Source organism: Gopherus flavomarginatus, chromosome 3 (assembly GCF_025201925.1).
Source record: "Gopherus flavomarginatus isolate rGopFla2 chromosome 3, rGopFla2.mat.asm, whole genome shotgun sequence".
NCBI classification, from domain to species: Eukaryota; Metazoa; Chordata; order Testudines; family Testudinidae; genus Gopherus; species Gopherus flavomarginatus.
The window spans coordinates 260,625,695-260,652,006 of NC_066619.1; the positions used below are offsets into that span (position 1 = coordinate 260,625,695).

The following is a 26,312-nucleotide window of genomic DNA, read 5'->3' on the forward strand; positions in this document are numbered from 1 at the left end:
GAGTCCTAGCAGTAGTCTCTGGCAAGTTGGATTGGGAGACAGTCCAGGTAAGGTGGTCAGAGGTGCACTATAAATGCAATCATAGAGCTTTACAGTTTGTAACATGCATATCAGCTTCACCTGTGTGTACGGGTGGGGGGAACGCATTGTATATTAGGATCCATGGAAAATCCAACAAATTGCTAACTTACGCCAACATTGCACTGTAAAATATTCCTGTATAAATTACACAAGGAGTCCTCATTTAAGTGGCTTTATATTATAACCTCAAGCTTTGGCTCCCATCCATCTGCAGTTTCTCAACAATTATATGACATTTTCCCAAATTAAATGATCTATTTGTCAAGTTTATATAAAGTCTACTTCAAAAGTGTTTTGACTATTATGTCAGCTCCAAACACTCAATCTGACACAATACCAAAAAATGATGTACAGTCAATTAAACCTCAGGACTCAGAAAACACTATGTTTTTCCATTGTAAAACAGAAATAAAATACTAAGCTTCTAACTGCGTTCCTACTAAGTATTTAAAAATAAATAATACCCTTATGGTAGCTTGTTCTGTAGGAGGTCTCAGAATATGGGGAAACCACATGAATGCTGGTATAGAGCCCCTTGGTTTTCATTATTCAGTTAACAGCCAATTTTTTAGTCTATAAAGATAAGCAATTACTCACGACAGACTTGTCCCAGACAACAGTCATTCTTTCCTCGATTCCATTAACTCCTTCAGGAATCATAGTGAAGTTATCCTTTCCAATGGCTTTCTGGGCAGTGCTGTATGGACAGTGCCCACTTCCCGTCACCTGCAGGTCTCCACTAAGAAGAATTAACACATGGAGTATTGATATTGCAGGACACACAGACTCATTTTGCATCAAGTTGGGTGTGAATTTGTTTTTTCAAATCTAGACATGAGAGGTACATGCTCTAAGCCACACTAGCTACTAACAGTCACCACATGCTATTCTGATGGCTAAGGATCACTGAAGAGCAGGGGTGTTCTGGCCAGATCACCTTTCCTTAAGAAAACCCTATGTCCTCAGCTTTACACCATCCATGCATGTTAAAATAACCAACTACTGCCAAGATCAGCTGCTCTTCACCACAAGACTGGTACAAAGCCCACTTAACAGTGCCGAGGAGATGACTCCATTATTAGTGTTAACAAAGGTTATCAAACTCCTGTATTAAATATTCTACTTTAAAGATAAATCCATAATCATGTGAAATAAAAATAACATGATGAATGCCAGATGGCTTTTGGGGGTTTTTTTGGTCTACACATTTTTCATGGAATTTCTACAAGAAAAACTCTTTCTTTGTATCTTGTGACAGAGAACAGGGAATGAACAGGCAAGCCTGTACTCTGATCATTCCGACACCAATTAGTTGTCCCCAGAAAAAGAGAACACCTCAGCTTCAGAGGCCTCAGCCACACACTATTTCACTGCAGTTTCTCTGTCTCCAAAGGTTGAGCTGACCATGCTAGGATTTGAACCAGTGGTCCCTCCCCATCTTAGTGTGTAAACTGCAGGCTTGAAACATCGACAGGCCTTGAATTCACAGGTTAAAATCCCAGCATCCTTACAAATAACCAAGTGAATGAAGAAAAAAGTCCTTTATCTGTCACATTAGTACAATTTGCTGTTCACTTATGGGAAACTTTCTGCATTATCTTCTGATCCCTTCCTATCCACAAGAAAATAAATCAAGCAACATCATGAGCCTTTGATTAGAAGACAAACCTCTTGGTTAATAGTAAAATAAGAGAGATTAGACTAAAAGTATTTTTTTATATTAATATTAATGAGTTTCTTGTGTTACCGCAAATTACTAAACACATCAATGACATCACAAGAGTTGCTTTCCATTTTATCTTGTCCTTCTTCTGTCTTAAGCTCATCGCTGTCTTGCTGTATGAAAGTTTAATTTGACACAGTGGATTCTTTAATTTTCTACACATATCAATAAATACACTTGTAGGGACAAGAAACCCTCCTCCAGCTCAATTGGCCTGCCCATTTCAAGTTTATCTTTACAGTGCAGTCCTTTTTTTTAAAAAAAACAACATTATTAACTCACTGCACCAGAAACAATCTAGGACTTTCTCTTTTCCATGCTTTGTTTTAGTTGCCTTTCCCAGTGGTTTGTTCCATATGCCCTTTGTGTGAAGTTTTTCTGCTGAGCACCACAGTGCTTAGTCTTCTTAGCTCAAAAGCATCACTTTGGCCCCAATCCAACAAAAAACATTTGCGTATGCCTAACTTTAACCGTGTGAACAGTCCCATTGCCTGAGTTTATTAATCAGTAAAATGGGTATAAACATTAGAACTGGTCAGAAAAACTCAAGTTTTTCCCATGAAAAATTTAGTTTTTGATGAAAAAAATCAAAAAACTAAAATATTTAGTTTCTGAAATGTCACTATGATGGCACATGGATCTATAGTTCAGATGCATCATGCTCCCATTCTCCTTCATTGACCAGGCTATATGATCATATTACATATCCTATGAAGCACCACCATCTCATTTCTTGGTGAGCGGAAGCAGTACCTCATGGGAGATGGAGTCTGGCTGGGGAGCCCAGCCCATATATAAGTGTGGGAGCCTGAAGTATCTGAACTACATCTCCCATGAGGCATCATAGTGGCATTTTGGATTCAAGGCATTCAGTTTTTCAACAACAACAACAAAAATCTAAATTTTCTGTGGAAAGCAGACATTTTTTGTTTAGTCAAAAATCCAAGTTTCGGTCAAAACAGTTTCAACAGCAAATTTTCAACCAGCCATCAAAACCATGCTAACCTTATGTTGTGAGGCTTATTTAATGCTTGTAAAATGTTGTGAGATCTACTGATGAAAAATGCTATAAAATATATTATTTATCATAATCATATTCATCCTTGGGTAAAAAAAATATATAAATGTACTGCAAAGTATTAATATATAGGATGTTTTTAAGCTTCAATGTATTGATTCAAAGCATTAGACCTGAAAGCAGGCTAAGCCGCTGTCATTTAAGATCTCTGACTCTAAGCTAGTAAGGCGGGAGAAGCATTTCTGCATGTTTGGAGCATAAAGAAAGTTTCCCGGATTTCCCAGTTTTTCTGCATGATTTTGATATTAAAAGATGGCTTTATCTGGGTTACAATTCTAAAAATTCTATTGCCATTTTAGCTATGCCAGTTTGACCCACATATTAATAATATGTTGGAAGCCTCTTGTGGAGAACACACAGCTGTGTCTGCTGCAGTAAAAATGATGATTTTTTACACCTTGCCGCATGAGCTGGTTAAAAGTCTGATCCTGTTCCCACTAAACTCAACAGCAAAACTCCTAATGATGTCAATGGTGCAAGATCAGGCCAGAAAAGACCTTTTCTTATTTTCATTTTAATGAACAGAAAGATCAAATAAAGAAGCTAATTTCATCTTCTCCCATGGCCAGCACCAGTCAGAAATGAACCAATTTCTGTATAACCCCACCAAAAATACATCTGACTTAGGGCCAGATTCTGCTCTCATTAATGACTGTAAGTCCAGCACCAGTGGAGTGCCTCTGTATGTACACAGGTGTCACTGAGCAGAAGTCATCCCTTACTGCACATACAGAGATGCATGCACATAGTCTCTGATGTACCGGTACCGAGACACGTCTCCCCATGCTTTTATATCACCCATGTACATAACCTGTCAACCTGCTGTGGGGAAACCTCACTTCTGGAAGAAACGTGATCTGCAAGCAAATGAACATTTGAAATCCTAAAAATGTACTTCATCCAAGGTATGAAGCAGGAATCAGCACAGTTAGGGACATAGTGCCACCTCCTGGTATTAACTAGTGGCTTGGCTGGCAAACTGAACTACTCACTCTACTGTCAGCATTCTGTCCTGCTGGGACTCAGACGGAAGTCCCCTATCACTCCAAAGCAGTGGCTCCACCACTTAAGCCAAAGAAGTATCTCAATGAGCTAGAAGCAGTGCACACTTTCCAGAGGTGATACCCAATTCCAGGTCGCCAAGACACTGCTGGTAACTTGTTGAACATGTTCAGAGCTACCTTAACCTTTGTGGGCAGAGGGTTGACATATTACCCCTTCTAACCCTTGGAATGACGAACCTCCTCCGGAAGGTTCTCAGCAAAACAACTCAGCTCCCACTCCTTCCTTCCCCAGCCCCTATCTGTGGGATACCCATCCCTTTGCTGTTCCTACCCCCTCCCATCTCTCTGATGATAACCCTCCTCTCTCTCTAGCCTTTTGATCCCTTTGCACAGACAGCACACCCCCACCTCCTATCAGTGGGCTGACAGCCTCCTATAACCAATCTGTTTCTTCCCAAATGCAAACTTGAATCCCCAAATGAAGCTTCTCTGGCATCCAAGCCAGTTCCTCCCAACCCGTCAGCTGCCCTCCCAATGTGTCCCACTCACGTTTCCAGCCTGAGACCAGTAGAGATGGGACACAACAGGAGGGAAATCCAGGATGGGGCCTACCGCAATGTCAACAGTGCTGCTGGGAGGCGTGATTACCAGCCTAGTCGACGGACTCATATTAGCTCAGCTCCCGTTGGCATGATAAAAATAGCAGGGTGGACATTGTGGCACTGGTGGTGGCACGGGCAATCACCTGAGTTCAGACTCAGACTGTCAGATGGGTTTGGACAGGCAGCTAGTGGAAGCCACCACCCTGTGCCACAACCTCCCCATTGCTATGTTTAGCGTGCTAGCTCCAGTTGAGCTAGCACGAGTTTGTCTACCTGTGCTGGGAATTACACCCAGCAAAATCAGGCCTCCAAGCAGGCAGACATCCTCCTGCCTCATGGCGCAGCACCCCTTAGCATCACTATTAACCCTCAGAATCTGGCCATTCTCCAGTGGCTTGATTTTCAGAAGTGCTGAGCATCTACAAATCCCACTGATATCACTGGAAGCTGCGGGTGCTCAGCACCTTTCAAAACCAAGCCACAAGATATTAAAAACTGAAAGATTAACCCCTGTCCTAAGAGCACATGTGCATGTACGTGTGTACGCAGATTACAACGAGCATTTTCACACTGAAGGAGAAGTTGATGCATGGGTCTGTTCTATTGTTAGCAGAGCTCAAGGGAAAGGTACAACACGAGGTCTGTTCAGGGCAGAAGACGAGCCAAGATATGGCACCTTCTCGCTGGTTAACACAAAACTCATGAGAATCAAACTCCTATCTATTTGTCAAATGCAACGTTACATTAGAAATGGCCATGCTCCCTCCTTGACCCTATTCCTCCCTGCCAGGAGTCCTCTAGTGAAAGAAGTGGGTCACCCAAGGGAAAGACCACAAGCCTCCTCTCTCCCGTGTACCAAAGCACCACCTAGAGGCTGGGATGATGCACTCACAGGAAACCAGGGTTACATTTACTTTGGTGGAAGTTGTGAGAGCAATGGTTGTTGACCTTTCAACCTGGAAGTTTTTAAATAATAAATAACTCTCGCTGCTGAATAAATCCTGCACATTTCTTCAGTTGAAATTACAAATAACATATCACTCTTCATATCAAGTCCTGTTTGTTCTGTCACCTTCACAATAGATCAGTAGATTAACATCTATACAATAAACATCCGCACCACACTAATTCTCCTATATGTCTGTAGCATTAAACAGGCAGGCTCTTTTTAGTTATGCTTCTGTTGCTGTATGTGCATTATGCACACTACATAATCTTCCAGCCTATAAAGCAGGCCAAGAAAATCTGCCTCAGCAAGTTGCACTGTCAGTTTACTATAGCTTCTGTTACTGATAATTTTGAGTCTGACCCAGCTCCCACTGAAGCCAATGGGAATTTCGCCATTAACATTAATGATAGCAAGATTGGGTTCTTAAGGACTAATTCTATTGTAACCTAACATCTCTTGTCCATCATAATTTTATACAGTAGGAGCTTGGTTCAAAGCCCTTTGAAATCAGAGGAAACATACCCATTGACTTCAATGGGCTCTGGAATAGTCTCTAGATGTTGCATCTGGCGTGGGTTTTGCACTCATTTGACTGGCTGATTATAATCAATTAAAGGTTATACCATGCTAAGAGTGAGTTCAAGTGATCTGGTGTGGTGGGATCAGGACTCAGAGGAGGTGAGGTCACAAAGGCTGCAGCCTTGGCCCAGTTTTTGCTCCAATAATATGTCCCATCTGTCCCCAGGCTGGCAGTGATTGGCTCGCCAAAAACTAGAGGACCTGGGGAGAAGCAAGAATATACAGTAAATGGTTAAAATCCACTTGCCAATGCATTTATGCAGCTTACTGCGAACAGTCATGCATAATTTACATGTTGCTACATGGACAGCATAACTCCTAAGAAATTAAACTGCCATGGATTTGTCCGTATTATAAAAATTTAATCAGGCAGATTGCCAAGCCACAAATGCTTTTGATCAAAATATTTACAAAATTCTCTAATCTGGGAGGAAAGGAGTTCAAAGTTGTGTTTAATTTGAATAATCTTATCACAGCCATCTTCTCTCTGTTTTTTAAAGTGAGTTTGTGCAGTGAATTGAAGGCTCAGGAGACCTAAGTTCTTTACAAACACACAGAACATGTGCAGCGCAAGCAAGTGGAAATGCAGGCTCTCTCACCGGTGTACCTCAAGCCAGATCAGAAAGGGACACATTAAAGATCCAGAGGAGAGTTTGCTCTTCCTTCTTGGCCTCTTTGCCCTGCCCAGTGGCAGAGGTGCCAGTGGTCCAGAGTCAAACTAATCTCTGCACCTGCTGCCTGTCATTGGTGATCCCCAAGGATACTCCGCAGAACAGCTGCCTTTCCCTTGCACTTCTATGTCTCTGTGGCCTGCCTCTCACCTGCCTAACTGTAAGTGAGAGGTGCTGGAAGTGTTGAAGGCTGAGAGAGAAAATAAAACCAGCAAAGGACAAGATGACGGAAAGAAAATGAGAGAAAAGAGAAAAGCAGAGATAACTTATGTCATAAACAGATAAGAAAGAGTTAATAGAACAGAAGTACTTCATATCTCTTTTGCCTGTAAAGGGTTAACAAGATCAGTAAGCCTGGTGTCACCTGACCAGAGGACCAATCAGGGGACAGGATACTTTTAAATCTTGAGGGAGGGAAGTTTTGTGTGTGCTGTTAGTTTTTGGTTGTTGTTCACTCTGGGGGCTCAGAGGGACCAGATGTGCAACCAAGTTTCTCTCCAATCTCTCTGATACAGGCTCTTATATGTCCAGAATAGTGAGTACTAGGTAGATAAAGCAAGTTAGGCTTATGGTTGTTTTCTTTATTTGCAAATGTGTATTTAGCTGGAAGGAGTTCAAATTGGTATTTGGCTGAAAGGATTTTAATTTGTACTTGTATACTTAGGCTGGGAGGGTATTCCCAGTGTCTATAGCTGAAAGACCCTGAAACATATTCCATCTTAAATTTACAAAGATAATTTTTACCGTTTTTCTCTCTTTAATTAAAAGCTTTTCTTGTTTAAGAACCTAATTGTTTTTTTATTCTGGTGAGACCCCAGGGGACTGGGTCTGGATTCACCAGGGAATTGGTGGGAAGAAAGGAGGGAAGGGGGAGAGAAAGGTTATTTTCTCTCTGTGTTAGGATTACTTTCTCTCTCAGGGAGAGTCTGGGAGGGGGAGAGAGAAGGAGGAGGGAAGGTGAATTTTCCTCTCTGTTTTAAGAGTCAAGGAGTTTGAATCACAGTGATCTTCCAGAGTAACCCAGGGAGGGGAAGTCTGGGAGAGGCAACAGTGAGGGAAAGGGTTTACTTTCCTTGTGTTAAGATCCAGAGGGACTGGGTCTTGGGGTTCCCCGGGCAAGGTCTTGGGGAGACCAGAGTGTACCAGGCACTGGAATTCCTGGTTGGTGGCAGCGCTACAGATTCTAAGCTGGTAATTAAGCTTAGAGGAATTCATGCTGGTACCCCATCTTTTGGACGCTAAGGTTCAGAGTGAGGAATTATATCATGACAACTTAGAACAACAGAACATGAATTAGAAGAGACAAGGAGAAGAGTCAGCAATAACATAGGGGGGAGGGATAGCTCAGTGGTTTGAGCATTGGCCTGTTAAACCCAGGGTTGTGAGATCAATCCTTGAGGGGGCCACTTAGGAATCTGAGGCAAAATCAGTACTTGGTCCTGCCAGTGAAGGTAGGGGGCTGGCCCTTCCAGTTCTTATCTCATTTAAAAAAAAAAAGGATTTAAAGCCAGTGGGCATTAAAATTACAATGGAGCTGAGCACAGGAGGAACAACTCCTCAATACTGCAGGGAGCAGAACCTCTCCCTCTGAGGTCCACTGCATGCATTCTATTTCCCCCATACACACACACACAGCTAGCTCATGAAGCTTTGCAGCACTAGCAGTAACAGACAGCAAGTGCTAGCGATATATTCTGGCAGCTGCCCCACAAAGGCTAAGAGTCTGTGCTAGGCCTTACAAGGGAAGATGACCTTCTTTGCAAGAATGAATAGCCAGCAGCTTGGGATAAGGACAAGAGGTAGCATGTGAGAAGGGAGGATTAAGATGCACATTTCAGATAGGTGGAGGAAGGGGCAGTAGGAGGGAGAGTGTCAAGGTTGAATAGAGAAGTGGGGTCTCACTTCCATTTTCCCAAAAACAATTTGTTAGCACAACAGCAGCCATTTGAGCCAGCAATCACCGACCCCCGCATTCAGCAATTTGGTTAGTTGCTAGAGCTTCCATTTGGTAAACTGATACCTAATACACGCCTCCTTTGGGGAGAATGCACTGAGTTCCATACCTCTCTTCCTAGCCAGTGCAATGATATCAGCCGCACTCTTACTCATCACCTTGGTGATATACACTGGAGAGTTGATTCGACTGGCGATGGTGATGGCACGGAAAACAGCTTCTGCTTCAAGCTGGAATGGACAAGAAAACAAGCAGAAAAATGTAAGTTGAAAAGCAGAAGGAAGTGAAAGTGAAATCTAGGACTGAGCCAGATTTTTCTCTTTTTAACAACAACAACAACAACGGCCTTGTTCTGCTTGGCTCGTATACTGCTGAGCAGTGTTGGATGGGAGGGAGAAAAAAGTCATACTCAGCCTTGCACAGCTTGTGTAAGGGCCAAAACACAATTCTAGAGTGTGCCCTTTCTACTTTTCCAGAGGCACATGGTGCCTCATGGGGGCAGAGTGGTGGTGAGAAAGCAAGGAAACAGCTCTGCCCCTAACCCCATGTATCAGCTACTCAGCACAGCTGGCCTGGGGGTTGATAAGCTAGAATAGTGTAGCACCAAGCTTCCTTGTAATATCCCAGGGCAATGCAGCTTTGTACCTCACTGCTCCTTGTTAACGGCACTATCAAGCCTAAAATGGTAACAAATAAATGTTATAAAGGACTTTGCTGCTAGAACCAAAGCTGCACTCCCTCCCCTATTAACTCTTCCAAATCCACATTTCTTCGTGACGCTCCATGGCCTTCCCCCTACAAACAAAAAAGAAAAGGAAGGGGGAAATAGTGTCATAATTCATAGAAATTGTCTGTGCCCTCAGATAATGCAGGCTTAGGCCCAATCTTTACACAAGGATAAGACAACAGTGAATGTAAGTATTTCTAAGGAACAGCATCAGCAATATAGGTTGAATTTAGCCCATAATCCATAGAAGGCTTTCAAACATCCTCCAGTATGTCCCCTCTGTGCCTCAGTGTCAAAGCAATCTCCCACAAGGAGCCATCTGGGACATGCATACAAATCATTTGTCTTCAGCTGCAGCAGCAGTGCCTTTCCAAGGCCACTAGAGGCCTCTCTTCACTGCCATTAGTCCAATGATTGGCCCAAACCCTCTCTGCCCAGCTCCATCCCGATATCAGAAGTATTACTTAAATTCAGAAAACTGGAGTGACCAAAATATTAGACACAAGGTTATTGATAATTCTCTTCAAAGTCTTTATCAGTCAAGTCTGTAAAGACAGCATCTCCAAAAGCACAAATCAAAGGCCTAAATCGGGTCGGCAACCTTTCAGAAGTGATGTGCTGAGTCTTCATTTATTCATTCTAATTTAAGGTTTTGCATGCCAGTAAGATATTTTAACATTTTAGAAAGTCTCTTTCTATAAGTCTATAATATATAACTAAACTATTGTTGTATGTAAAGTAAATAAGGTTTTTAAAATGTTTAAGAAGCTTCGTTTAAAATTAAATTAAAATGCAGAGTCCCCCGGACCAGAGGCCAGGACCCAGGCAGTGTGAGTGCCACTGAAAATCAGCTCGCGTGCCGCCCTTGGCACCCGTGCCATAGGTTGCCTAACCCTGGCCTAAATCTTTACAGTTTAAGTACTTCTTTTAACTCTCTTCTCCTAAATTAAAATGTTCACCCCAGCAATTATTGTTTTTTACCTGATGTTCTCCTAGGAGCCATTATTACAAACATATACACCTAATGACAAGCCAGAGTGTAGATTCATATCCTAATATGGGAATGGTTCATCACCAGGCAAGCCTGAGGAAGAAGTAGAGAGGTTTTGTACCTCAGTAATGGGGCTACCACACGTGGTGGTAAGAAATACTTCAACTTACTTTTTGGCAAATATCAAATTAGGATTTTCCCCAGGCCTCCACTCCCATTAACAGGAAAATATTCAATAATTTAGAAAAATCCACATCCCCCCAATGATATAGCTATGCCAAACTAACCCCCAGCGTAGACAGAGCTAGAACGACAAAAATAATGCTTCTTTCTTAGCTACTGTCTTGTGGGGAAGTGATATTCCAACACCCATGGAAAAACTCCTGCCATCAGTGTAGGCTCCATCTACAGAGACAGGTATGCCGACAGCTACAAAACCATAATTATGCTGCTATAGTACCCATAATGTAGACATGGCCTTTGAAAAATCCTGTTCCAGTGACCTATGCTGATCCATGCATGAACAGATTTTATTATGAGGAGAAAAGTGCATAAATCAAGCTGACCCACAGAATCCTTCCATTCTCATGAATTCACAATATTACAATATGTAGATGTTTGTGAATATGTACAGATAGTAGGAAAACACATTTATTAGGAGTGCTTTTGGCTGAAATATCTTGATCAGCTGATATACAATATGTCCTACGAATATTTTGCAGACTTTGTTACTAATTTTTAGCGTGATGTCTCATACTTAGAAAATTTTGCGGAGAATGGCATCATCAGAACAGGCTGTGAAAAGCAGATCGTTTGCTGTCCCCTCCTCCAACCATCCATCCATCTATCATCTTCTCTTTTATTTATTTATAAGAAACCTACGTCCCATGGTATGTAGAAGCCAAAAGACATTTTCAAGAAATACAGACTTAGTTAAGTCTCTTACCTCCTCAGGTCTGCTTAGGGCATGTCCCTCAGGTCCTGTGATTCCCATCTCCAGGATACGTTTTTGTTCCTAGAATGTAACAGACAAATGCTGACCACCTCTAGAACAAGATACATTTATATTAAACTCCCTTTAGTGTACCGAGGGACACGTTTTCATACCGCCTCCATTTTTTGTATGTGCAACTGATAGTGCCTGGAAAAAGTGAATAAAGGATGGAAAGACTGGCCCTAAATATATTGGGCCAGATTCTTCACTGACAAACACCACATGCAACCCGCTATGGATTTCAGTGGAAGATTTGTGGCTGCAAGGCAGTACAGAATTTGGTCTATCGTGACTGCCCCATGAGAAAAATGCTATTGTCCTCCCCTAAACAGGAGTCTTATGAGAGAAGAACACTCAGTGCCATGAAATATTGTACTTATTAAGAAAAATATTGTACTTATTAAGGACGACCTTGTATTGTAATTCCTCCTTTGCTTACACGATATCTTTCTTCTCCTCTTTCCTCCACAGCTGTATCATTATTTTCTCAACTTGTTTGACAATATCTATTTACCCTGCTCATTCTTCCTCTGACCCTTTCAGGGGTCTTGCTTACATGATCTAAATTTTCTGTAATTATTCTACAGTTGATCATGAAGATGCATAACTAAATGCCTTCTAACTCCACTAAAAATGCACTCCCTTGGTGTTATATTACTATTTAATGTTTTGATGTTATCTCAAGAATGGATATTCCAAGTATTCATTGCTGAGTCTGCTGATGTTTGTCAGCAAAATGTTGTGCCAAAGCTTCCTATGAAGGGACATGTGGGCAATCCTTATGAATTCATATAAAGATCATGCAAAGGGTGTTTTTTGGAGTAAACTTTCTGATCAAAAAAAGGTGATGGATTAATCGGACCTGCAGACACAGCAAAAGCTTTCTCACACAGAGCTATTAATGCCCCACAAATCCTGACCTGTCTCACCCATAGGTCTCTAATTATCAGAGTTGGCCAGATGTAATGATTCTGTGAGATAGACAAATGTCCTCTAGAGACAGAGATGAAATTACCTAACACGTTTTCATATGTAACCTAGTGAATATTTGATCCGAGGTCTCTGGGGGTGAAAAGCTAACGTACTACCAACCTACTCCAACAAGAATTGATTAGATTACACACATAGATTTGTGTCTTCACTATACTGGGTGACAACTGGACAATCCATTGTGACCATATAACTAAATCCACTATACTAACCAGACTGTGTCCATGAGACACATTTGGGTTAGAAAACCAAAATATTTTGCATATATATTTAAAAATAATTTTAAATAAAATGCACTTGTCACCTGTGCATGCAAGATGCTGCAGACAATTAAAATAAATACATAATATGAAGAAGCAGGATGACAAAGAATGGCATCATTTAAAAATAGGCTAGTCGCATCCAGAAGATGGCAGAATGAAGCAGACAGAATAACAAAATTATCCACTGTAAGAGGATTCAATGGTGTTAATAAACTAGGACATGAGTTTGATGAGATAAACATTTGGGTTTACATCCTGGTTAGTCATTCAAGCATCCACCATAATCAGCTTTCTTTCCACCACCAGTATCTTGCTGTAGAATATAACTCATGTTTTTTTTAACTTCCTTCCTCCTTTCCCTACCCCTAAACTTTTGTCTATCTCCATGTTCTATGGTTTGTCTATTAGAGATGATCAAAAAAATTTATGCAACACTTTTCCATCAGAATTCATTTTAATTGAAATGTTTCATGGAAATGTGTTGATTTTGATACATTTTTTCCAAAATGTAGTGTTTCAGTACTGTAATTTTGATTCATATTGTTTTGACTTTTGTATCATACTAAAATATTGAGTTTATTATACTTATATCCATTATAATTTAATATAATAGAAAATTTGAAAGAAAAATGTGTTGGGGGTTTGAATCACTTTTTTTTTTTCCATTTAGCAGGAAATTTCAGCCTTTTTTCCCCCAAATTGGAATGATTATTTCCCCTGAAAATGTTGGGATTTCCCATGGAAGAGAAATTCCACTTCTTGATCAGTTCTAATATCTATTGTAATTAGATCCATGCAGGCAAATCCCTGAGCCCATGTGAAGCTTCACTGAAGTCAACGGGACTCCACACAAACACAAGGCTCCACTGATGTATATCCCATTGTAGAATCAGGGCCTTACATTGTTAATTCTTCAGAGCAGGGGCCATATTTTTTAAATCATTGTAATGTGTCATGTAATGTTATGACCATATATACTTTTTATTTTTTTAAGAAAATAATCTTGTCACCACAACCTCTTCATTTTGAGTCTATGGATGAACGCTTGGACATCAACGGGAGTTCAGCCATTGACTTCACTATGACCAGGATTTCACCCTCCATCTGCTGTCCTACAAATCATTGCTGTGGCATCCTGTGCTACTGGGAAAGCTGTACATCGCTAAGCCATGGTTTTCTGGAGGGGCACGCTCTCGTATCTCAGAGGACATTTTAAAGGGACACAGTATTTGAATTTTCTTAACTTGACTAATTTCCAGATTCAGAGAGAGAGCCCTTTCAAGAGCATGGACTAATTTATTTTTAATCACTTTTTAGAAAGTATTATAGGGTTGGATTTTGTTCCCTTTGTAGATGTTTATAAGGGTCTTTTCAGCAAAGAAGCATGAACAGGTCTGAGAGCAACACCATCAAATATGTCTGGGCCCATAGCCTTGCCCCCCTTGCACACAATGACTTCTTCAGCAGCAATACTGGGGTAAGGCCTCCCAGCTCCTCAACCGCTCCCCAGTATCTTCACGGGATTCTTCCTGTTGCTTGTCCAGCCAGCTACCACTGCTCAATTCACTGACCTAATTCTTGCATCCCCGTCTCTCCCACTGAGACCCCTTCTTTTATTCCCTAGGCCCCACCAGGGAGCAGTCAGGAGTATCACCTTACAACCTGCATGCTGTATCATTACACACATGGAATTCTGTACTGGTATTCCCATAACCCAATGGTTTATCATTACAACAAACTAGATTCCGCATGGAAGCTTTACTCGGTAGTCTCTGTTTTCCCACCAATACTTTCTCTGATTGTTGTACTGGCAGACAAGTTTCCCTTCTCCCCTGTCACATGAAACATATTCTGTCGCTAAGGGAAACAGGAGAAGAAATTCGACTCACTCACCTGAGCTATCAAATCTCCATTTTCAGCATGGACCATGATTACAGCTCCAAGCCCTTTCAGAAAGGTAAAAGCTTCATAAAGCTGGAAGTGGTACAAAGAGGGGCATGTTACTGAATAAAAGTAATATGTTACTTATTTCACGAACACTTCTCATATTTTAAATCATATTTTTATGTGCCCTTGCACAAGTGTTCAGCCACCACCAGCCCCATATTCAGTCCCCGCTAGGACCCCTGTGGTTGCTAGCTATTCCATGTCCCCACTCTCCACATCAGCCAGTAACAGAGCACCTGCCTGTGGAGTGGTGTGGCAGCTGCACTCCTGAGAAACTATGTGCCACCTATAGGCAAAGTGTCTCCCTGAGGCAGCTATGCACCTCCTCCAACACAGGCATGTGTCTCGCGAGAGTTCTCTGGTCTGTAGTTTGAGCACATGCAGCTAACTAAATAAATAGATATAAAAAGCTTCCATGAATGAACAAGGAATAGGTCCACTAAATTGGAATACCAGTTAAGCTATGGACACTTTTCGTATAGCTACAGTACCCATATGTTCCCTTAAGTATACACTTCATGCACCTTTCTGTAAGTGTGGGCACAGTTTCAATCTCATGAATGTCTTTCATTTACAGCTAAAGAATTCTATTGTTTTCTCTCATGGGCTTCCAGGTTAGTTGCTTTCCAACATTCAAAAATTATCCCTACAAAAGAGAAGCAATGGATTCTATTCCTTACACGTGGGCTTTTCAAAAGCACCTACGGGAGTTTAGGGACTGCCACTGAAAGTCAATGGGACTTGTGCTCCTAATGCCTGTAAGCACTTTTGAAAACCTCACCTTCCATTTTCTGTATTTGGTCTCACTAAGTAATATTGGGAGCCCAGTTTTCAAACTTGGGCACCTAAAATTAAGGTATCTGGTCTTCAGCTGAGTTACTCAAGCAACTACTCAATGGGCTTGGGGCACATGAGCACTGATCTGAGCATCCAAATGTGGAAACAGGCACTCTGCTTTAACCATTCAAGTTTGAATATTGGATCCCTTGGCCCCTTCTCCACCTTTTCTAAATATGTTTTGCTGTAATTAATTCCATCAAGAAGTTGGACTTGGCATGCACCTCTTCTCAAGAGGATGCTGTTACATTAAAAAGTTCAATGAAAACCACATGAATTGGAGGTGTAACAACAGTTGTTTAAGAGAAAAGGAAACAGCTCTGGAAATAAGTGGGAATGAAGCATTTGCTCAACTGAACAAACAAACATTATTACTACTAACAGATGCCATTGTCCAATTACAATGATCTGCTGTCTGTGAATTAGAAAGCTGAAGAGGTTGGATCTATAACAAGTGCTATACAAACAAGCTCATTGTAATCTCCAACTCCAACAACTGAATACGAGAACGTGCTTTCCCAAAGAACATGCTTTAGCAATTTGCAGTGAGTGAGAAACATGTGGGATTTCAAAAGCTATGTCACTTGTAATATTGCCACTAGTGTATCAGCTTTTCTCCCCCCGACTCAGACTGAATGTTCCAAAGCCAACAAGTGAGGATATAAATCCGGGGCAAAATCTTGAGGGGTGTCTACTACTTCCACTGAGCCTGATACCGTGAAACACTAGTCACCTCTTTTCAAGGTGCTGAGTGCCATTGTCATAACTTTAGTCCCAGATTTGGACCTTAGCGTCCAAAATATGGGGGTTAGCATGAAAACCTCCAAGCTTAGTTACCAGCTTGGACCTGGTACTTGCTGCCACCACCCAAAAAATTAGAGTGTTTTTGGGGCACTCTGGTCCCCCTGAAAAGCCTTCCCTGGGGACCCCCAAGACCCAAATCCCTTGAGTCTCACAACAAAGGGAAATAATCCTTTTTCCCTTCCCCCCTCCAGGTGCTCCTGGAGAGATACACAGACACAAGCTCTGTGAATCTAAACAGAGTGACTCCCCCTCTCTGTTCCCAGTCCTGGAAACAAAAGCACTTTCCTCTTCACCCAGAGGGAATGCAAAATCAGGCTAGCAAATTCAACACACACAGATCTCCTCCTGATTTCTTCCTCCCACCAATTCCCTGGTGAGTACAGACTCAATTTCCCTGAAATTTCCCAGTAAAGAAAACTTTAACAGGTTTTAAAAAGAAAGCTTTATATAAAAAAGAAAGAAAAATACATACAAATGGTCTCTCTGTATTAAGGTAACAAATACAGTGTTAATTGCTTAAAAGAAATATGAATAAACAGCCTTATTCAAAAAGAATACAAATCAAAGCACTCCAGCACTTATATTCATGCAAAATACCAAAGAAAAGAAACCATATAACTTACTATCTGATCTCTTTGTCCTTACACTTAGAAACAGAAGATTAGAAAGCAGAAACTACTTCTCCAAAGCTCAGAGAAAGCAGGCAGACAGACAAAAGACCTCAGACACAAAATTCCCTCCACCCAAAGTTGAAAAAATCTGGTTTCCTGATTGGTCCTCTGGTCAGGTGCTTCAGGTGAAAGAGACATTAACCCTTAGCTATCTGCTTATGACAGCCATGTGCTCTCAAGAGCCTCCATGGAAAATACAGATGCTCAGCATCTCTCAGGCTTTGGCCTCCAGAGAGACAAATTTCATATGTATGCATTTTCTCAAGCTCAGTTCAAAAGCAGCATGACTGTTTCAGGTAGCTCTAAACTTCTTAACTAATCAACTGAAAGGAGTTTACGTATCACAACAATAAGCATGCTGAAGAATACCTGACTGTCGGACATTTGGTAGAGATCTTTATAGGCCATGTAGACTTGAAAAGAATTAACACCTATTCAAAGACAAAGCACAAGAGAGTTGCAATGTTAAGTAGATTCTTAAAGTATTTTTGAATATCTGTTTTGGAGGAAAAGATTATTCAGGAAAATTGACACAGGATATTCACCTTGATTAAGTGAAGACTCCTTTTGCTGGGCCCCAATGTACAGTTACTGGGCACCTCCCATTCCAGACTAGACCTGGAGCAAGCCAACCACCATTGCAATTGAGATATATATGAAATATACATGTGTGACCAAAGAGATACATTAAGCCTGGAAAGGCGGAACCAATAGTCATTTCTTATCCAAGGGAACCCAACCAAAGATTAATTATAATCCTATGTGAGCATTCTCTGGACAGACAGGCTGAAAGATATACTCCTAACCAAGTAATGCAAATTCTCAGTTGCTACTTTCCTTCTTCTGTCTTAGGGCCATACCCTGACCCATTGGCATCAGTATGTGTTTTGACCCCGTTTAAGTCAATGTTCCCCCTGAAATCAATACAATACTGTTTTCAGCTGAAAACAGACATGACTTAAGCTTCACTTTTCAGTTAGTGGATTGCCCGTATATCGATGCTCAGAGACCAAGGTGCAGATTGGTAATGGGGCACCCATCTGGCTATGTGGCCATACAGGTCAGAGATTCTCCCTCAGCTGGTGTACATTGACCTAGTCAATGGAACTACATGGATTTACACCAGCTGAGGATCTGGCCCATTACTTATAAACCAAACTATTTAAACAAATACTTTCTAAAATGTGCCTGATGCCTTCTCTCATAAGACCCGGCAAGGTCTCATCACATGTTATGAAAGTACCATTTATGTCATGCTTATGAAATCCTGAAGACAGTCAAAGAAATGGGTAGAGCAATCTGTGGATCCACTTGGCCAGTATAGTACTTTCCTATGTGATTTCTTTACATCATATGTGAGAGCCAAATAGATTCATGGGTTATGTAGATTGGCTGCTGAAATGGTTGCAAGTCAGAGGAAGTTGTCTGCACCTTTATGAACAGTTGCTCCTGCAAAATTTTCAAGCTCTCTAAAGCCAAAACCTCTTTGAATGAGCACTCTATTGATTTAGAACTGATTAACTGTCCAACTATGATGGGCCAATCTCATCAGCAGCTCTGAAAGCTCCCTGGCGATTCCTCCTGAGGGCACATTAGACAAACTCCAAGTTGAAATGTGATAACTAAGCATTGCTTCTTAACTAACCTGGGATCACTTTGTCAATCAATGTAAAATAAATAATACGGTCTAGATCAGGGGTAGGCAACCTATGGCACGCGTGCCGAAGGCAGCACACAAGCTGAGTTTCACTGGCACTCACATTGCCCGGGTCCTGGCCACTAGTCTGGGGGGCTCTGCATTTTAATTTAATTTTAAATTAAGCTTCTTAAACATTTTAAAAACCTTATTTACTTACATACAACAATAGTTTAGTCATATATTATAGACTTGGAGAAAGAGACCTTCTAAAAACGTTAAAATGTATTACCAGCACGCGAAACCTTAAATTAGAGTGAATAAATGAAGACTCGGCACACCACTTCTGAAAAGTTCCGACCCCTGGTCTAGATCCTCAGTTGATGTCAATGGAGCAATGAAGATTCACATCAAGACAATTTATACCAGCTGAGAATCTGGCTTAGCTGTTTCCAGTTTTCAGCAGATATTCTATATTAATTTTTAAAGCTCCTGCCATGTTGAAAAAAGTATACTATTTTATTTGTGCTTTACCTCCATGTCTCCTATCACAGTTGAGTAATTCACACTGACCGAGACACACTACAATATCAGTGAGAATGAAGGTGACCTCCAAATGCTACACCTCTCAAGCAATCCACTTAGGACCCCATAATACATTCTGCTTTCTGGACCAATGAACAGATTCCTTTCTTAAGTAAATGCCAGGTCATATTTGTATTGAAAACTCAAATTTCTATACTGGGAGCAAACTATTAACCCAGTTGTCTGCACCCGGCTCTTAATGTAAACCCTCAAGTACATACTAGAGCCATCTCTGAGCCAGCTCCGGAAAATAACAGCTAGCCTTTGATACAAGCTGCAGTACACTTGCTTCATAGTAAATCCAGCTGAAACTAGATTTAAATCCACATGATCAAAGATGATAGCAGGAGCAGAGAACTGATTTGGCACTGTCAAATGGCAAACGCTGTCAGCCTGTAAAATCAGCCCTGTTATAAAAAGCATAGTAAAATTAGCTACATTTTGCTCAAATTGTACATAATCCTGAAGATTAAAGACTTTATAGGTTGATAGAATATTTTGTGGCCTAAAATCTGGTTACACAGCAGGTGTACTGTTACAGTAGTGCTGCTCAGGATGAAAGCTCCTATATTACTCCATCTATGTGGTTTCTGACTGAAAAACTGTCTACACAGAAAACAAGCTCTGCTTTGTTTGTATAGTTACACAGTACAGTTCTATTTAAATAGAGCTTCTCAGATTTGGTCCGACATAACCCTCTACAAAAGGACACTGCATGTATGTATTTGGCTTTCTGACATACAAGAGTCAGCATATGTAGTCCAGATTATACTTTTAGCAATAAATACCTACTTGGTACCCAGAAACTCTGAGTGCACATGAACAAATGGGTAACGAACTATGTAAATGTGTGTTTTGTGGGCACAACTTAGGCACCTAGACCAAGATTTTTTTTAAAGAGTCTAAAGTTATGCTCTGAAATAAGTAACCTGATTTTCATAAGTATTGGGCCTCCGCTATCTTCCAGTGGGAGCTGCTGAGTGGTCAGCAGTTCTGAAAATCAGGTCACTACTGCAGATGCCTAAATGTGGATTTAGAATCCTAACTTTAGGCTCCAAGTTTTGAAAATCTTGGTCTTAATTTTGAAAATTAGCCATACATTTCCAAATCTCATGTCAAAGCAGGTGAAGTGACATGTGGCATTGTTGTTCAAAGATGTATAGCCTATGACGACTGTCCAAGCACTCAAGGTTGGTCTCCTAATTTTGTTATCTTAATATAAGGCCTGCCTTGCACTTTGCATAGAGTTATTTCCATCTGTCAAGTGCTACCATTTTTATCAGATAACATTTTCCCCTTGCTGATCTGAATTCTCCTCATCTGTACTGGCATATCTCTACAGCCTCTAATGGAGTTATTCCTGATTAATAGCTGTGCATGGAGTTTCAGGCCCACTTTTCACATGGGTAAATGAATGCAAGGGTTCATGGCCAGGATATCTAATACCCTATGCCTCTTTTGTGGGAAATAACAGGGACTATCTGGAGTACTTCAGAATTGAGCATTTGCACATTGCTTTGAGAAAATGAAAACATTTTATTTTCATTAGCTAACCTTTATCTTGCACCAGGATATCCAGCTCTTCTCGGATCCCATCATACCAGCTAGTGATATCCACATGGAGAGAGTAATCACAACAGGATTTGGTGTCAGCTGCCTCATGCCACTTTTCAAACGCAGTCAGTAAACTCGTCCCAGCTTCAGGGAGCACGTGATCAACTGAAATATAGATGAAGAACCTGTTACACAAATTTCATGTATTTCCTATTCTGCAGTTTCAGTAAATATATATATATATATATATATATATATATATATATATATATATATATATATATATATATATATATATATATATATAAGAGAGAGAGACAGAGAGAGACAGAGAAAGAGAGAGAGATCTAAATATCCTATAGCTTAGTGAAGGTGCACGGAGCTGGTATGCAGGAGATCATGAATTCTGATCTCTACTGACTGCCATTTACATTCCTATGCACTTCATAACTCTCATTATTGACCAAGGCCTTATACCCTTTTCTAGAAGGTTGTCACGAATTAGCCCATTCCGCTTTACCAGTACATTAATGAAGAGCTTTTCGGGCAGCACTGGGAACAGAACCCAGGGCTCCAAAATATAAGATTCAAGTCTTAACCACTCAGTCACGCTGGCTTTCAGAATCAGCGTGATAATGACTGGGACTAACGATGCATGTAGAATTACTCACGTTTTCAGGGTTGGGTTCTACTTGAATAATGAAAACACAGCAAGGTATACTGTATCTTAACACATGCAAACCTTATGGTGTATTACTGCACGTATAGAATGGAGCCTTTTACTGGGCATTTTTCAATTTTGAAAAAAGGAAAAGCACATTAAGAAACTTCACGCTATTAATAAAGTAGAGTAATCTTTAAATTAAACAGTCCTAGCAGCTACATTAAATAAACAAAATAACTTCCAAAAGGAAAAGTACAGCTATTTAACTATTATCCAGAAATAAATCTGTTTTAACCTCTTCATTGATGCAAATGTACTGAATATAGCTGGCAGGTCCCACCTCATGTTTTTGATGCATTTGAACTTTCCATTGAATACAACAGAACAGCCATTTAAAACATCTACACAAACATGTACAGTGGAGTCCAGCAGAGAGACAGTTAGGAGAATGCTGTTCTGCCATCTTTACTGGAATATACTGTACAATATTATCCACCTGCTTAAAGGGAATCTGCTCTTCAATCAGAGGGGATGTATATAAAAACGTATTTAGACTTTCTAAATAGGCTAAAGATATGAGAGCACTTAACTGAAGAAAAATATACTAAAAAGCAATTCTTTGCACTATTAAAAACAATAATGTATTATGTGCCTCTTTCCATGGCCTTTTGCTGCATGACATACATTCAAAGCAAAGTATCATCCAGCAAAACTAGCCATCCTCCACCAACCACTCCGAACTCGAAGGGAGCAAAACTCTGTGGGGCAGCACAAGACAGCTTTGGCAATTTACCGCAGTTGAGGATCTACCCCACATAATCTTAGTCCAGAGCCAAGCAAATGCTAGGCAGAAAAGGACAAGTTTAACAGCCAGGAACCCCTTACCAGAACATCCTGCTTCCAGGATGTAGCTGTAAGCAGGCTTCACACCTCCCTGGTCTCATATCTGATTTCTTATACCACTATTGTATTATCTTCCAAATTTTTACCAGTATCTGATATTATACTGTAAGCACAACAGTTTATTACAATTGTTGCTTTGCTTTGTTACTGCATTGTATAAACTGATTAAAAAAAATCAGTGATAGCAAGTATAGTAAATCTCATGCTTGTTATGGGAGAGAAATCCAGGATACACTTGTAGAGCTGGCTTGACATAAATAACTTCCCAATCATGCCCACTAAGAAATAAGGCAAGGCGAATGGATAGTTAAGTTGTATATGGGGGCTTGAAAATCAGTATGCTGGAGTCAAGATGTTTGTGCTAGCTAACATAAGCAGCTGCACCCTAACATTAGGGACAATTGATGAGATAAATCTCAAATTAAAGAACAAGTTCCCACATGAACAGCACATGGAGAGAGCATGCTGGATTGGTTCCTGCGAAGTAACCAAGCCAACCCAAAAACGTGTGATGTAATGTATAGCAAATGCAATGGAATCTGCAAATGTATATAAAGGAAGAGTTTTTCTCTGTAACTTTAGATGTGTGGTATGCTCTATACTCACCTCCTACGCTCGAGTCTGATCAACTCAACATAGCTTTGCTGTTTGCCAGATAAAGGAAAGTAAGTGACAAAATCTGGAGTCGAACTGAGTGTTTTGGTTCTCAGAGAACTGGATGAAATGTTCTCCCAGAAGTAGACATGGTGCTCTGGGTAGAAAAAGTTTCAGAGGGAATCCCAACAACACTACCCTAGGTGCAGCTGCTTTTTCTAAGCATAACCTCATTTTCTGTTGATCCTGGTAAAGTTGTCTACCGTAATCAGTGGAGATTCCACCTCACAAGACCCAGACATTGATCTGATCTTAAATGATTTCTGAAAACAGCTGTGTAGAATATATACACAGATAAACCCAGTGAACATCATGTGAACTGACAACAGCAGGTTGCGCTCAGCCCCAAGACACTTAGATTTGAGAGGTGAGAGTGTTTTAGTACTTACTGATCATGGTGGTACCGCCTGCTAGAGCTGCTTTTGTGCCTTGATAGAAGTCATCAACAGCGGTCATTCCTTGGTAGGGCTTTTGTAGGTAAGTATTGACATCGATTCCCCCGGGGATAACCATACGTCCATTAGCCTCAATGGTCTTTACTCCACCAGGAACAATCAAATTCTCTCCTATTTGTCTAAACAGCAGGAAAAGCACAAGGAAATTCGCAGACAAAAACTAAAACAAGACAGAATCAAGGTTGAGAACGCATATCAGTAATTTTGTATTAGTAATATTTTTATTACCATATATTACAGGGAAGTTGCAACTATTTCAAAACCAAACACTATAAACCCAAGATATTCAAAACTAAGCTTGAACTTCAAAGAAATTCAATTCATTTTAAGGTATGAAAATGCAGTTAGGGCACCGAAACAAACTCTAGTCACAGTTTCTTCAAAATTCTCCTATAGTTAAAACTCAATCTTGTGCATAGGCTATATTTCAATATATATGAATTAAAAGGTCTTGTAATTCCCCTTGTAATTCTTCATAACTGAAAGTTTCTTCTTCAGTAGAAATCTCAACTCCGTCTTACAGTGACACCATGCAAAATCCATACAATCATGAGGAAGGCATTTTAGTGTTTGTGGACTCCACTTGGATTAAAACTGATTTTTAAAAACGTGTTAGATTTCAAAAATTGTTAATCTCTCCTGGGGTCACGACAGGGCAAAGTTAAGGTTCTATGGGAACCACAAACCTGCATTTCCACACCTCAGCTTGCTTGGATTTGTTTTTTGGTTAACATTAACTGTGAACTTCCTGGGCTTATACTACTTTGTTTTAGGATAATTACCACACCCCTGTAATGCAGTTTCCCCCAAATTACTGATACATACTCTTAGCCCGAATTCCCTTTCAATATAGATTTTCTGTGGGATAAGGTAATATTTACGTGCATGTATATATGTACTCATCCCAGACACATATAGATCCTGAGTTTATTTTGCACAACATTAAAACGCAATAGCTACCCATGATGTGAAACTTGGCAACTGTTTAACAGCCTGTAGCAACAATTTAGGATGGGAAATGAGTATAACTATTAATTATACCCAGGGGAAAATACTAGTATTACTCAAAACTGGAATTGGCCAAACAACCAGAGTTAAAAAAAGAACCACAGGAGATCAACAGCTCATTTTTACATCTCATCCAAAGGACTCCACATCCAACAGCACTGTGTCCCATACTACACTGGGGCACAGGTCTCAGTTCTAGTCTAAGGGAAGAGCACCAGTTTCTGAATTAACCACACTGCTTCCTGCAATATCTGGAATTTTGCTCAAAGTCTCCATTCTAAGCGCTAACCAAGCTTAGCTAGTGAGATCTAATGCTAGCTTAGCTTGAGGCCATATAGCTGTGTGTGTAAATGCCCAATAGTCACACAAATGTTGCATTACACTGGGAAGGTACGCTGTAAACATGTTCACAACTATGATTAATATTAATGTAGCTAATTACAGAGTGAAAAATAGGTAGGGAATTAGTACAGATGCATGAACGCAAGCAGACCAGCACAACAGGTTACACAAAAGGGACTTAAGATGCTTCGGAATTCTTTAAATTTGAATTGCAAAGAAATATCACAAGGTACTCAACAAATGAAAATAGAGGGAAGATAATCAGCTTGTTTAAATCAGCATTTCTCCATTGTTGGCACTGGAACTAAGTCAATTTACACCAGATGATCATTCGTCCCTAACATTATAATCAGAGCTACTTTGCTTTCTCTGTGCAGTGTTTGTATGGCAAAGAGATTTGAGAATGGAAAAAAGAACTAAGATCCATCTCCTTTAAATTCTACTTTGAAACAAGAATAACATTCCAAAGACTACCTGTGAAAACTGTGAAAAACAAGAAAACTAAAAGACCCTGGTTCAACAAAGCACTGAAGCACATGCTTTGCTGAAAAAGGATGGGCTCTGGGATGTGCTTAAAGTTAAGCATTTAAACACATGCTTAAGTCCCGCTGAAGTCCAAGAGTGTTATGCATGTGCAGAAGTGCTTTGCTGAACCAGGGCCTGAGCCATTCTCACTCCATTGCAGAACACCAGCTTCCTCAACATTGCTGCACTCCATTACTGTATGTTGAAGTGAAAGGATTTCACTACACTTGGCTGGGGCGGATAGCAAGGTGGTTTCTCACTTCTAGCGTTGCCACCCAGGTTAAGCCTGCTGGAAGAAGGCTGATCCTCACTGGCATTGCTCAGTGGCTTTTATTCTGTTTCTCTAGAATGCTGAGCAAGAGGTGGTGTGTCAGGCTTCTTGGACAGTTCATTTTGGAATAATATTTGTACGCTAATGAGAAAGTGGGGTCATTTAGTTGCTGCTTACAAGTAAGAAAGTGAATGATGCTGATAGTTGTATTCTAGCTACCATGCAAATGCCCCCAGACACCATTTGATGAACCAGTAATCATTAGCAACTTACAAGATTCACCCTCTCAAACAGGTGTCATGATCTATAATTTCCTGTGAACAAAGCAAGTTGACTAGGGCATAATGTAGAGGCCCCAATCCAGAATCCACTTACTCACATGCTTAAATTCATGCACATGAGAAATCCCTATTGAGCTCGGTGCGGTTACCCAGATTTGCAAACAAAGAACAAAGGGTGGGATCCACGCAGGTACTTAGGCACCTAAGTCTCATTTTTAGGAGCCCAAGTCCTGTTTTTAGGCACCACTGCCATCCACAAAACACCCACATGGCTGCAGCCTAACCCTGTAGGTGCCTACATTTTTTTCCTCTGGGTATAGAGCCTTACTCTAGGCAGCCTCTCTCTAGGCCTGAGCATGTGCACTCATGATAAGCACCCAGAGGCTTATCTCCCGCCTAAACCCCACAGTGATTCACAGACTAGGGGAGACTAGTGTTTGGCTGCCTAAGTCATGCACAGGGGTGCAATCCTGTAAGCAGCTTCCGAGCATGCCTACTGGATTAGGCCCCTCAGACAAGTCAACACAGAACAGCTGCAGGAGAAAGGCCTCCCTTGTAATCGTTAACCC

At 40.7% G+C, this 26,312-nt stretch overlaps 1 protein-coding gene across 2 annotated transcripts in view; it reads right to left on the reverse strand.

Moving 5' to 3' along the window:
• CRMP1 (collapsin response mediator protein 1) overlaps positions 1-26,312 on the reverse strand; it is a 64,411-nt gene that overhangs the window by 12,176 nt on the left and 25,923 nt on the right. For both annotated transcript variants that reach the window (XM_050947617.1, XM_050947618.1), the window contains exons 3-10: positions 23,251-23,435; positions 20,641-20,805; positions 17,235-17,296; positions 14,500-14,580; positions 11,306-11,374; positions 8,751-8,871; positions 6,061-6,217; positions 679-820 (exon numbers count right to left, since the gene is read on the reverse strand). In XM_050947617.1, the coding sequence (XP_050803574.1) occupies positions 679-820; positions 6,061-6,217; positions 8,751-8,871; positions 11,306-11,374; positions 14,500-14,580; positions 17,235-17,296; positions 20,641-20,805; positions 23,251-23,435 (982 nt within the window). The remainder of the gene's footprint in view (positions 1-678; positions 821-6,060; positions 6,218-8,750; positions 8,872-11,305; positions 11,375-14,499; positions 14,581-17,234; positions 17,297-20,640; positions 20,806-23,250; positions 23,436-26,312) is intronic.